The 12,945-nt window shown below is 49.9% G+C and overlaps 5 protein-coding genes across 5 annotated transcripts; 2 read left to right on the top strand and 3 right to left on the bottom strand.

The window, feature by feature from the left end:
* Positions 1-56: 56 nt before the first annotated feature.
* N7515_008419 (C2 domain protein) lies at positions 57-1,981 on the bottom strand (the record flags this gene model as incomplete). Its single annotated transcript, XM_056669163.1, has 2 exons — positions 57-1,152; positions 1,212-1,981. 2 exons carry the CDS (start codon positions 1,979-1,981, stop codon positions 57-59), a joined length of 1,866 nt encoding a protein of 621 aa, XP_056518993.1.
* Positions 1,982-3,186: 1,205 nt separating this feature from the next.
* On the bottom strand, positions 3,187-6,075 carry N7515_008418 (DNA repair protein RAD16; the record flags this gene model as incomplete). The annotated part of the gene is made up of 2 exons (XM_056669162.1): positions 3,187-5,142; positions 5,194-6,075. 2 exons carry the CDS (start codon positions 6,073-6,075, stop codon positions 3,187-3,189), a joined length of 2,838 nt encoding a protein of 945 aa, XP_056518992.1.
* Positions 6,076-6,359: 284 nt separating this feature from the next.
* On the top strand, positions 6,360-8,834 carry rad7 (uncharacterized protein; the record flags this gene model as incomplete). The annotated part of the gene is made up of 6 exons (XM_056669161.1): positions 6,360-6,452; positions 6,815-6,852; positions 6,915-6,942; positions 6,996-7,523; positions 7,578-7,743; positions 7,807-8,834. The coding sequence occupies 6 exons, from the start codon at positions 6,360-6,362 to the stop codon at positions 8,832-8,834; spliced, it is 1,881 nt and encodes a 626-aa protein (XP_056518991.1).
* Positions 8,835-9,078: 244 nt separating this feature from the next.
* On the bottom strand, positions 9,079-10,182 carry N7515_008416 (pirin family protein; the record flags this gene model as incomplete). The annotated part of the gene is made up of 1 exon (XM_056669160.1): positions 9,079-10,182. The coding sequence occupies one exon, from the start codon at positions 10,180-10,182 to the stop codon at positions 9,079-9,081; it is 1,104 nt and encodes a 367-aa protein (XP_056518990.1).
* An 846-nt stretch (positions 10,183-11,028) lies between these two features.
* Positions 11,029-12,591, top strand: N7515_008415 (PRKCSH domain-containing protein; the record flags this gene model as incomplete). Its single annotated transcript, XM_056669159.1, has 2 exons — positions 11,029-11,142; positions 11,206-12,591. 2 exons carry the CDS (start codon positions 11,029-11,031, stop codon positions 12,589-12,591), a joined length of 1,500 nt encoding a protein of 499 aa, XP_056518989.1.
* Between the last annotated feature and the right edge of the window lie 354 nt (positions 12,592-12,945).

Here is a 12,945-nt window from a genome sequence, read left to right as displayed (position 1 = left end):
ATGACATAGGAAGGTCATAGAGCGAGGGCAGTGGGGGAAATATGGGTGAGCGCGTGTCAAGCCGCGAGTTGACCTGCAGGAGCCCCGTGATTGGGGTTAGGCGTGATCGATTCATTGGGCTCGGGGCGAGTGGATTCGACGGCACCAGACGACAAGGGACGCTCGCGCCCAGAAAAGTAGCGATGCTTGTGCTTATGGCCATCTGGTTTCTCATCGGCTTCTACCCATCTCATGACCTGTCCACGCAGATCGCGCATCTCGTGAACTCGTCGAGAAAGATCTCCCCGTTCCTTTGGGTAGCCACTGCGTTCGTTGAGCTCGTCTTCGTCCGAACTGGAAATCGATAGGGAAGACGTGCTGCTTTGTTGTAGGAAAGTAATGCCGTTGCTTTCGTTCTTCTTCAATTCGCGCTGCTCTTCCTTGAGCTTGCCCATCCGCTCCGCATCCCCCTGACAGTCTAACGTGGTAACGTGGAGACCCGGGAAGTTAGAAGATATGAATTCCCGTAGGAGTGGAAGTTTCTCGGGATTGGGACGGTAGGTACCACTGTCGTTATCGATGAAAAGCTCGTAGTCAGCTGGATCGGTCGAGATTAGAACACCTTCTTCAGTCTGCTGCAGATCCTTGTCTTCGTTGTGAGTTTCATCTTCCCCCACGGGGAACTTGTCGGTAGGAACCGTGCTCGATTCTGCAGTCTCGGCGCATTCGGTGTGGCCTTCAGGGGAGTTGCGCCGATGACGATTGCGCCGTCGCAGGAAGAATTCACCCGAGTATGCGATGTAGATGGACACATTACTGTGCATGGTATGCTTGCTCAGCATATCGATGCCAAATTCTTTGCCGGTCTCGGTGAAGCGGAGTTGTCCGTCCAAGGTGAGCACATAGGTGAAGATCCGGCCACCCTGCCCATAGTGTGCAAACTCCAAGAATTTCTGAGAAAACTCACGACAGGGGGTGAGGAAAGACCCATGCAAGGTAGTGCGGTCAAAGTTGTAGATGCGCTGGTGTTGGTGACGGAGCGCTTTGTGTAGAATTCGTCCTCGTAGACTTTGCGCCTGAAACATGCCCGCCACAAATGGTTTGAACTCGACATAGCGGTGATATAGCTCTGATGGAACGGGACCTGTGAGCTGCATCTGAATGGCTTGGAAGCTGTTGGGAACGTCAGTTTATCATGATACAAGCGAGATCGAGTGTCGAGGGCAACCCACTTATACCGACTGATGGCCTTGCCGCTGCCATCTGTGCTTTGAACCTGGTCTTTGATGCCAGCCAGCCGCCCGATCATAGGGGAAAAGTGCTTGAACCAATGGTTGGGCCCAGCCGTGTACATATGACCGCCTTCGGTACCGGGAGTCTTGCCGAGGCACTCGATACTGACTACCAACCAAGACTCCTTGTGATGCCCAGTGGCAAAAGCAGAGACGTTAGTAAAGACGTAGACACGCTTGCTCCCAAAGCGCTTCTTAACCTTGAAGCTCTTCTCCTTGAAGCCAGCCCAATCCTCTGATAGCGCGGGGACGTCGATGAACGCGATACCCAGCTTATCATCGTGGTCTGCGGGGTCTTCATCCATGAGATAGCACTTCAAACTAAACCCCGAAGCCGGGACGTTTGCGACAACCCATTCGCACTCCCACTTGGGGTTCATATCCTTGCGTACTGTCGGAGTGCGAAACCGTACGGCCGGGTCTTGTTTATGGCGCTTCGGCAGGTCGACCACCATCTGCGCGGCGACATAGGGATCGGAGGAGAAACAGCCAAAATCCGCGATGGGCAAGTCCTCCGCGCGATGGAAGGTTATCTTGAGGGTATAGCCTGGCGGCACATGGGGGAGTGGCGTTGCATCAAAGCCTCCCGCAGGTTTTGACTCGTCCTTCTTAGCGACTTGGTGTTGTAACTTGTCAGCCTTTTCGACGAACTTGGGACCATATTTGTCAATCGGATGAACAGGCAAAGACCGCGGCAGAGAGTTATCCATGACTATGTCTGACACCGGGGGAGGTGTAGATAATTTCTATCCCCTGATATCCAAATCCCAAGTGAGAGGAGATTAGATTATAACGATAAACAGTCTAGTGACGAGAGTAAGAATAAAATTGATTTCAGGGGAGAGAAAGGTGGGGAGGGGAGAGGCCAAGCTTTTCAGCCTTACAAATTGAAGAACGGCCATCCACAGGGCTCGAATTAAAGTCCCGTGTGTTCCGAGGGGTATTGTTTATTGGTAAGTATGGTAACCTAGTGACCTACAGTAACTAGTTAGAGGCAATAATATTGCACTAAGTTACGTACTGTAGTACGTATTTACATAGTCCCCTGGGGCCCTGGTCCTCCACTATGGAAGGATCAGTCCAGGCAACAGAGTTTGTATCGAAATGCCAAGACCGATGACCTCATTGGACTCCATCCCATGGATACCCCGGTCCTCTTCCCACGGTTCATTGGTTCTGGTGCCTGGTTGCCTGTCCTTGTGCATTTCGTACATATTGGGGGTCTCAGCCTTACGACATAATGTTGTTGTTGCATTGTTTAACGTCCGGCGGCAGCCGGGTTCTGTTACGACATAATGTATCTCGGGGCAGAGCTGATAAGAAAGTGTGGGGTAACTCTGGAACTCCCGGCCAATCTACTTTCTATACATATTTAAAGAGGCAAAACACTGCCTTAGATGATCGTTGTGTCTTAAGGCAGAGATGTTTGTGAAAAGGAAAGAAAAGAAAGAAGAAAATTCAGACCTGGGGACTTGATAGAGGTAGGACTAGGAGTCATAGTAGAATCAAAACTACTATGTAAAAATAGAGGGTTGGGTATCTTCCGCAACTATGTAGAGCTCGGATATAGTGGTATGTCGTGATGCCGTGTGTCCTGGTGGATACAGTTGGAATTTATATGATGGAATGCGCTGATTTTTTTATATTGCACTGTCTTCTTTACGTATGTTTGATACTATGATCTTCGGTACTTTTCAAGCAAACCTACAATATGTAGGGTAATATAGGGTGGTAAAAAAATAGCAAGAAGGCTGAAAGGCACATCGTACACAGGCACTAGGGACTTAAGAAGTACAAGCCGATAAAGAATAGTGGTCGTGAGGTCGTATGATCATGTGGATGGGGTAAAGAGAAGACGGAAACTCCTTGCATCTTGCGGGGGAAGCACAAAAAGAAAAAAAAAAACAATACGGTGCTATGTTCCGCGGAAGAGGAATTGCATGTCCTCCGGAGTCAGTTTTTCTAACGCGGCCGCTTGATCCCTGTTTAAGGTACCCCGAATCAGGTTGGCTTTCTTCTCCTGCAATTGAATGATTCGGGACTCAACCGAGTCCTCAATACAGAGCCGAGTGACGACGCAAGGCCGTTGCTGGCCAATTCGATGACTGCGATCGGCACTTTGCCATTCCGCGGCAGGGTTCCACCAGGGATCAACGATAAAGACCCGCGATGCTTCTGTCAGATTGAGCGCCACGCCCCCAGCCTTGAGAGAGACCAGGAAAACCTCAACCTCCGGCTTAGTCATGAAATGCTCAATCGACTTCTGACGCTGTGCTGGGGTCATCGATCCATCCAGCATGACGGTGTTGAATCCAGCATGACGCAAGCGCCACTCGACCAGCTGGAGCATGGAGGTGAATTGGGAGAAAATGATGGATTTGGGCGTGTGGCTCTTGCTTCTCTCCTGGAAGAGTTCGTAGAGGAGCAACTCAATCTTCGTCGAGGAGGTCCAATTCTCCATTGCAATGCGATTGATGATGGAGTTCTTTTTGACAGAATCCTCATATTGCTCGAGTGTAGGCTGTTCCAAATCAATGGAAAGAGCAATATGACACTGTGGACAGTCAACATGCTTGCTGTCGTCTTGGAAGGACTGGATATAATCTTTGGCGCACTGGCGACAGAACTCATGGCGGCACTGGGACCGAATGGCGTCTTCCGCGGGCTCATCACAGACACAGCACACAGCAACATTAAATCCTGCTTGAGCCTTCTTCTTCAGAATGAGATCGGGATGATTCGCGACTTGCCGCATTTGCATGATCAATCCGAATATGTTGGCATAGTTGTTCAACATGACACCCTCGCTGACATAGGTATCGAACTTCCTCGTCGTATTCGTCATAATGCTGCGTGAGAAGTCTTGTTCAATCTCGCCGAAGAATTCGTTGTGCAATGTGATGCGTTTGGGTGGTAACTCCATGGACTTTGTGTGCTGTTGCTTCATTCGCCGGAGCATGATTTGGTCCGTGATGAGACGGAGCTTCTCCAAGCCATCTTTGCGTTGTTGCACAGACTTTCCCTCAACGATTGGATTGAGAATTTCCTTGTTGAATATGGAAATATGCATGAAACCAGTGTGTTTACACTCGGTACAACGCCCGTCTTTAGTCGAGGTCCACTGCAGTTTTTCACATTCACACTGCTTGCAGAAGTAGCACGCGAATGGCTTGACTTGCAGAAAGCGTAGGAGGGAAAAAAACTCCCCAATACGGTTTTGTACAGGGGTCCCGGACAGACACCATTTGTACGTAGCCTCCAAGGCAAAGCATGCCTTGGCAACACTCGTGGTACGCGACTTGATACTATGCGCCTCATCAAGAATGAGGCGATGGTAGTGAACTGAATGGATGACACTGTCTGCCTTGACCATGGTTTCGCCGCGAGACCAGCCCTTCTCCTGCTTGCGATAGATGGACTCGAGACTGGCATAGGATATCATGATGACATCGTAATTGCGAATGTCAGCTGTGGTCAGCTTCTTGACTTTCGCATCAGAGTTGTGGTAGACCAAGACCTTCAGCTTGCCATCCGTGTAATCCTTGATCTCTGATACCCACTGCATCAATGCGACCGGTGGCACGAGAACAAGAGTCGGGTCAGGCTGGGGAAAATCGGACATAATCAACGAGACTGCTTGGATGGTCTTTCCCATGCCCATCTCATCACCCAATAAACCACCCCTATATTGAGTCTTTTCCTGTTCTATCATCCAGTTCAATCCCTCCAGCTGGAATGGCTTGAGTTTGCGAGTTATGGAGGCAGGCTGTTTAGCCGGCTTTGGTTGGATAGTCGGCTGAGATTTGAGCACATCCCACATGGTGCTGACTACGGGATGTCTGCTCTCCAGGTTCTTCCGGTCTTTTTCCACCTTATTGCGGGTCAGCGGTCTGAGGCTATAAGAAGATATATTCCAACTTACACGTCGCGCTTTCCGCTCCTCCTCATAATGTCGGTGCCAAGTTTCTTCAACATCCTCATGATCGGTAGGCCAACCCTCTAGGGGGTCCTCCAGGATATCTGAATCAGCATCCCCGGAATGGAGTGCCGATAAATCACTGCTTGAAGGAGAAGACAAAGCAGGCCTGGTGGCTTGGTCTGAGTCATACTCGGTGGATTCGAAAGGGACGTTGGAGAGCGCACGCTTTGGTGTTGTTTCGCGCGGATTCTCGTACTCCTCCATTTGTAGGGCATGGGCTAAAGCGGCATCGGAAACCTCAGGGTCGGAGTTGGTCGAGGCGGTACGTGTGGCCCCTGTTGCCGCCCTTTTTTTGCGTGTGTGAGCTAGTGGCACATCGGAGCCATCGTCATCCTCCACCGAAGCGGGTGCGGAGCGTTTTCTTCCTCTTGTGACTCCGAGCGACAATGCGCTCGACTGTAGTCGCTTGGTACGATCAGCTGCATTGACACGCGCCGTAGCTTTAGCGTTGGAGCCACTAACTCCAGCACCGACGCTAGTAGCTGGGGTACTATAGCCCGGGGACAAATTCTCCAGTGAACTTCGAGAATTGGAATTTGAGTCACTAGGTGAGTCGTTTTTTGTCGGTACGACCACCGCAAGTCTGGCCGAAGCGGAATTGCTTGGTGCCACAGAGCCTGAAAGACTGACATCGTCATCCTCCTCTGCCTCGGAATCTTGGATGACGCGAGACCGAGATCGAGAAAGGGATGACCCACCCACTCGCGGGGCAACCGATCGACTCGACCTACGGAGGGGGGATGAATTCTTCAATGACGTCTCACTGAAATGTGAATCATCCTCCGAATCAGGTATTGTGGCCCTGGATCTCAACCTATGCCTCATGATGTTGTTCAAATCGAAGTATCAGGGTAGGCGCGGGATATATAACGACGGGTTTCGAATAACAATCTGCGCTATAGCAACTGAGTCAGCCTGTCTCGAGAAAGAGATTTGCAAAAGAAAGGGGGATGTACGTACGAAGGCTTAACTGATGTGCTGCAAAAACAGGATAGTTGGAAAGAGCGAGAGAGAGTTAGGAAAGGAGAACGAGAGTGATGAAGAGAGTAGGAGAAGGAAGGTGAATTGAAAAGAGAGAGTCTACACAGTACAGTAGTGGAAAACAAGAAATGATTGATCGATTTCAGGAGAGAGAGAGAGGAGAGAGGAGAGAGAGACGAGGGAAGAGTGTGTCGGGAGAGGCAGCAGAGGCTGCAGAGCAGGTGCCTGAACCAGAAAATTTCTTCTCCGATTTCCCAGTTTCTTCCCTCTCCCTTTGATTTGTTTCTTCCCTCTCTCTCTCTGAATAATTATTGTCGATCTCCTTGAATCACAAGATCATCCATCACTTTGACCCTTTCCCCATCGTACGGAATACCCATCTTCCTCTTATCGTCCAGACCCTCAGATAAGAAATATCGCGGGCGCGTTAAGTGAAACGCGAAATTGCCACGGGTCCAGTGACTTGGGGGCCTAGACCTCGGAACTCGACACCTCCATACATTCTCGAATAATGTGAGTGACCTCTTTCATATTATATATAATATAGTTATATGCAGTTGAAGCTAAGCTAATATCTCTGAAGGGCGAGATCCAGACAGACAAGACCAACCCAGTCGCAGGGTATTCGGGGCCCGTAGGTGTTGTTTCCCTTGACCTAAGTTCACAACTGACCGCAATTACAGACACTCCGCCTTGACTGACTATCTTGCTGTATGTTGACAACCCTCTATTCAACAGGATGTTGACTAACCCTTCTAACCCAGTCGAATAACATCTCAGCGCAACAAATTCGAACTGACTGGGACCGGCGGCAAGCGGAGGCATTACGCCAGGCTACCGAGCAAGAACCATCTGTTACAGCTGAGCAATCTCAGTCTCCGCCAGTGCCAACCTCACCAGAAGATGCGGTTAAGAAGCGCAAGCGTCAGCAAGCTATCGCAAGGATCAAAAACAGCAAGGAATTCGCTAGGCGCAAGGCTCGTGGGGGTTACGATGATGACTCCGACGATGACCTTGCAATCGAGATCCACGAAGAACAGAATCGACGGAAACCGGGTCAGTTCGCGAACTGTGAGATATGTGACAAGCGTTTCACGGTGACTCCCTACAGCAAGACTGGCCCGGATGGCGGTCTGCTCTGCAATATTTGTTCCAAGAAGCAGAAGGACGATAAAAAGAAGCCGCCAGCGAAAAGGCGTGCTACAGGAATCGGCCGACGCCAGAATCAATCCAACTTGCTCGACGGGTTAACTCCTCATGGCACTCAAAGTTTACTAGAAACCTGCATCAAGGTATGTTCCTGAGAAATTTAGGACACTGTTCGGGAGGTGCTAATTAACTTGCAGAAAGTGGCTGATTATATCCATGACATCGAAGACTTCGGTGATTTGCCTCCCTCATTGCTGCTGCGTCTCGGTCAGATCTTGTCCAGAAGACGGGCTGTGACTCCACGGACCTTGGATCTGTTTTTACGGCCCCAATACACATCCATTGACTTGTTTGACTGTGCTAGTAAGTTAGGCTTTTCCATTGGATCTGGTATTTTGTTGCGACATGAAGGTTAACTGGTGTTAGAACTCGACACGAATGATTACCACAAGATACTAGCTTCCATGCCCCGTCTTACAAGGGTCAACCTTCGGTTCACCACGCCAATGAAGGATCAAGTATTCCATTACATGATGGAGCGTGATATGAACATCAAAGATCTTCATCTAGATGGTGCGAACCTGGTGACTGACGACTGTTGGCGCCAGCTTTTCACGAAACTTGGTCACCGGTTCCTGAGCCTGAAACTGTGGAACCTGGATTCAGCTTTTGATAACGAGACTGCCAAAGTGATGTGTCTTCAATGCCCCGATCTTCAACGTTTGAAATTGAAGTTTCTTCATAAACTCGACAATGATATGCTTGCAGAGATCTCCACGCTGAAATCCCTTCAACATTTATCCCTGCGTTTCATGAGAGAGACCGAGATTGAGACCGAACCCGTCCTCCAGATTGTGGCTAGCGTTGGCTCTCAGCTCAGATCGCTGTCCCTAGAAGAGTTCGAATTTGTTGATGACCGACTCCTTCAGCATCTCCACGAGCATTGTCGTCTCCTGACCAAGCTTCGTCTAACCCTCAACTCGACTTTCACCGACAAAGGCCTCGCTGCTCTCTTCACAGGTTGGTCGAACCAGGCCCTCACCTATGTGGACCTGCACTCTCTCCGGGATGTGGATATGACGAATCCCGATGGACCCGAGGAGCCTATTGGTCTTGCTTCCGATGGTTTCATTGCTCTCATGGAACATTCAGGTTCAAAGGTTCAGCACCTGAACATCGCCTCGTGCCGTCATGTTTCATACAAAGCGTTCGAGCAGGTTTTTGCGGAGAACAAATTGTACCCGAAGCTCAACTACCTTGACATATCCTTTAGCACTGTTGTCGACGACTACCTGATACAGTGTATTCTCCGATGCTGCCCGGCTCTCCAGAGACTAGTTGTGTTCGCTTGCTTCAAGATTCGCGACGTTCATATCCCCAGGGGACTTGCTCTGATCGGTACAGTGGGTGCGACCATCAAAATTGACGGGATCACTCAGACTGAGACCATTTGAATACTGGGTTTTCTCAATCATTATTGTCTATCGGTTTTGTTTTGTCAATAGCCGAGATACCTAATTCGAAGCTCGAATGGTTGTAGCATTCTAGACATTGTGACAAAGCAGAAATTCTCTACACATTATGAGGTTCGTTCGGTTCGCTCTAATCCAAGCAAGAGAATTTGATCCATTCAATTTCATATGGATTTTACATCAAACGCCATAAACATGTGCCATTGTATTCACCGACAAGATAATGCTATGCCATCCGCTTGCCAATCTCACTCTGCCAGCCTCGCGTCCTCTCGAATCCATTAGATGCGGTCTGGAAGTCGAGCATCGCCTGGTAGACCTCCTCCTGGGTGTTCAGCACAAAAGGTCCATACTGCACAACCTTCTGGTCCAGCGGCTGACCAGCCACGAGGAAAATACGGGAGTCCTTGTCTGCGTTGTCCGGGACCGAGAGTTCAACAAAGTCACCAGCCTGTTCGAATACGACGTTGGTGAATTCCTTCACAATGCGAGTGGAATCGTTCGAGCCAAAGACCGTCTCACCAGCCAAGGTGTATGCAAATGAGTTCCAGCCTTGTGGTAAGGGCTGTGAGACACGGCCGCCAGGCTTAATGGTGATATCAAGAATCCAGACTGGGGTGTATGCCAAGTCGCGAACGGAGTCAACACCATGCGACTGACCAGAAATGACCTTGATCTGGACACGGCCATCATCGATCGTGGCGAGAGGGATCTCAGCAGCCCGAAGGTCACGGTAGCGGGGCTCACAGAACTTCAGCTTCTGGGGAAGATCAACCCACAACTGCATACCGACGTTGGGGCTACCGTCCGCGTTTTCGTGCGGCATCTCGGCGTGCATGATGCCGCGGCCGGCAGTCATGAACTGCAGATCACCGGGCCCAATGGTGCCCTTGTTGCCAGCGAAATCTTCATGATCAACTCCGCCGGACAATAGATAGGTGATGGTCTCCTGGCCACGGTGTGGGTGATCTGGGAAGCCAGCGCCCTTGCCGATGGTGAAGTGGTCGAGCATGAGAAAAGGGCTGAAGTTGCGGAGCTTAGCAGTACCGATGGAGCGGCGCACGCGTGCACCTGCGCCTTCTGCTTGCTCAATAGCAAGGAATGCCTGTCGAATTGCGCGGGGGACGGCCATTTCTGTGATAGGGAAGACTGTGGGAGTCAGGGTATCGAAACCGACGTTGGGGTCTGTTTGATTGCCAAAGATTGCCAAAAGAGACTTCGGCAGGATAAGAGCTGGTTGGATATATGCGACGAAAGTGTCTTTGATAGAAGGGTTAATTGTAAGAAAGATTGCTGCGATGCAAATTAGAAAAGGCAGAAATAGTTTCATTGACGAGATGCCGGGTATTTATATGAAGCACAATAAACAATTGAAGATTGTAGAATGTTCTTATGTATTGGAAGGTCAGCGTTAGTCAATCTCTCATAAACCTTTTGTAGTCCTCGACGAGTTCCACAACCAAAGGGAACTGCTTTGCAAGACATCAGTCAGCGCGATCTCATTGGCTTGATTTTCCCAAGTTCCGACCGGGACCGAGCTCGGAAATGACTAAGGTTCTTGTCAGCAGCCGCTAATCATGGAGCTAGCCGTATATGGCTAGCGTTGATTCCTTATGAATGAGCCTATGAGGTACACAAATGCTGAGATCAGCATTTCAAATCAGCTGACCTTGAAGATTGAGTTGAGAGTTCCGTACGGAGTACACAATAGATGGGACTTGGGAGTAGAGCGGGGATGAAACGCTGTATGTCTATGACGATGATAGCACATTAGATACGTGCGAACCGACGACCGTATAGCAAAGAGAAGACAATGCTCATGATCAATTACCTTGCACTCGAGGTCGTTGTGTACTTCGTCACCTGGGACCTGGATTGGGCTTATCAGATAAGGCCACGGAGCAGCTGCCGCTCTCCACAGCCAAACCTCTGACGCGCAGCCGACTGCGTACGTTGTAGGCATCTGATTGAGACCAAGTCGTTTGTGTTCTTCTCATATTTACACTAACTCTATATCGGTGTGGTTTTTATGATTAACCCTTACTATTGCCGGATTGAAGCCTCTTGCGACAAAGGTCTTGCGCGGGGAAGCTTCAGAATACCCGACACCCAAAGCCCCAGTATTCCCTCGCCATTCTTGGTCTCCTGTGGCCTCTGATCCGAGCTGATCGCAAAGATGAGCCGGTCACCAAGATTGTCACCGTGGCTGGTGGTTGCCTGTGCTATTACCGGCGCTTGGGCGAGCAAGAAGCCGTTCAACATTAATGACGATATTCTGGCCTATCCCCAGGTAGGTAATATATGCCTTATACATGTCAATCAATAAGATACTGATTTTGAATGCTGCTCATAGTTCCAAGTGACATTCCCCGAGGAATATGTGCTTGAATCTCACGCCGAGGCATTGCTCCAGTCTCAGGCCAGCCCCAACGTCGATGACCAAAATAATCCCCAACTTTACAGGGGCAAAGGGCAAACCGATTCTGCCGAACATCTTGTGGATGGATCTCCATTTACCTATGAAGAAATGGTACTTGAGGATCGGCGACTTCTCTGCCAGATCCCCCGCGTCGCACAAGACGACCACAATACAACGAGAGACCAAGAACAAGGCAAGGTCGACGAACAAAAAGAATTAGCTCGTGCAACAGATCGTGGCCTGGAGCTCTTACGCGAGATGGAAGGAAAATGCATGTATTATTTCTCCGGCTGGTGGTCTTACTCCTTCTGTTATCAGAAGCAGATTAAGCAATTCCATGCACTCCCCGCTGGTCGCGGTGTCCCACACTATCCGCCAATTGAAGATACCGCGACTCATTCGTTCATATTGGGGAGATTCATTGATGACAGGGATGAAGACAAGCCATCTGCCGGATCAGACGTGGCAGAGCTTCATACTAAGGGTGGCTCACGCTACCTGGTTCAACACCTACGTGGCGGGACCAAGTGTGATTTGACGGGACGTGAGCGCAAAGTGGAAGTGCAGTTCCACTGCCATCCACAGTCGACAGATCACATCGGCTGGATTAAGGAGCTTACCACGTGCTCGTATCTGATGGTCATCTATACCCCTCGTCTATGTGATGATGTTGCTTTCTTGCCACCACAACAGGACGAAGTGCACAATATTGAGTGCCGTGAAATCTTATTGCCCGACGAAGTCACCGAATGGGAAGCTATCAAAGAGTGGTACATGGTTAACCACCTCGCCGATGGAGCTACAGACGCTGAGGCGGATGCCACTCACCCTGAGCTTCCGATAATTGGTGGAATTGAAGTTGGAGGGCGCAAGCTTGTCGGTATGGAAGGCAAAGTGATTGAAAGGGGACGTGTGGCATCCGCAGGCGAAGAGCGAGTGGAGGTGGTCGCGAAACGCGAGAATGGTGAGATTCGCAAAGTGTCCAAGCAGGTCCTAATAAAGTACGATCTTGACCCAGAGAAAGTCGAAGAGATGAAAAGACTACTGGAAGAACAAGCAAATGGCAAGGACTGGACGTTGGAGGTCGTGGAAAGCAACGGCGTGATCAAGTTCCAAGGCATCCTCGAGGAAGAAGACGAGGACTGGAATGTCGATTCTTCTCCAGCGAAACCTCGCGAGGGAAAAGCCTCCGAGAACTCCGCGGCCCAGAAGCCCAAGAAGCAAGGAACAGAGCCGGTTGACAAGCCCAAATCGAAGCAATCTTCGGAGAAGCCTCGAGGAAGCGAAGGGAGTGAGGAGACTTTTAAAGATGAACTATGATCCTGTATACTAGTCTTTGTACATGTTTGGATACTTGCAATTGAAGCAGCACCCACACCAGCGAAATCAATTTTCCTGTATACTGTTCTCTGCCCATCGACCTAAGCCAGGCACAGCCGCACAGGGCCCGTTAGCTTCATGCCCAAAGACGTCAGTCGCCCCAGTTGCCGAGGACCCGAGTGGGGGGGGCGCACTCAAGAATAGGGATATATGAAGATTAAGATGTAGAAGGAGTAAGTGTAGTGAAATTAGAGATCAAACCTGCAACAGTCAATTGGAGTATGAAATACTGTGTAGAGAACGAATGTCACAGTAAAACTCACGTTGAAGGTAGGCAACGTGACTCTCCGTAAA

This window comes from Penicillium bovifimosum, assembly GCF_028826915.1.
Source record: "Penicillium bovifimosum strain IBT 22155 chromosome Unknown utg000006l_segment0_segment0, whole genome shotgun sequence".
NCBI lineage: Eukaryota > Fungi > Ascomycota > Eurotiomycetes > Eurotiales > Aspergillaceae > Penicillium > Penicillium bovifimosum.
Note: the sequence above shows the minus strand (reverse complement) of the source record. Positions and strands in the feature narration are given on the sequence as shown.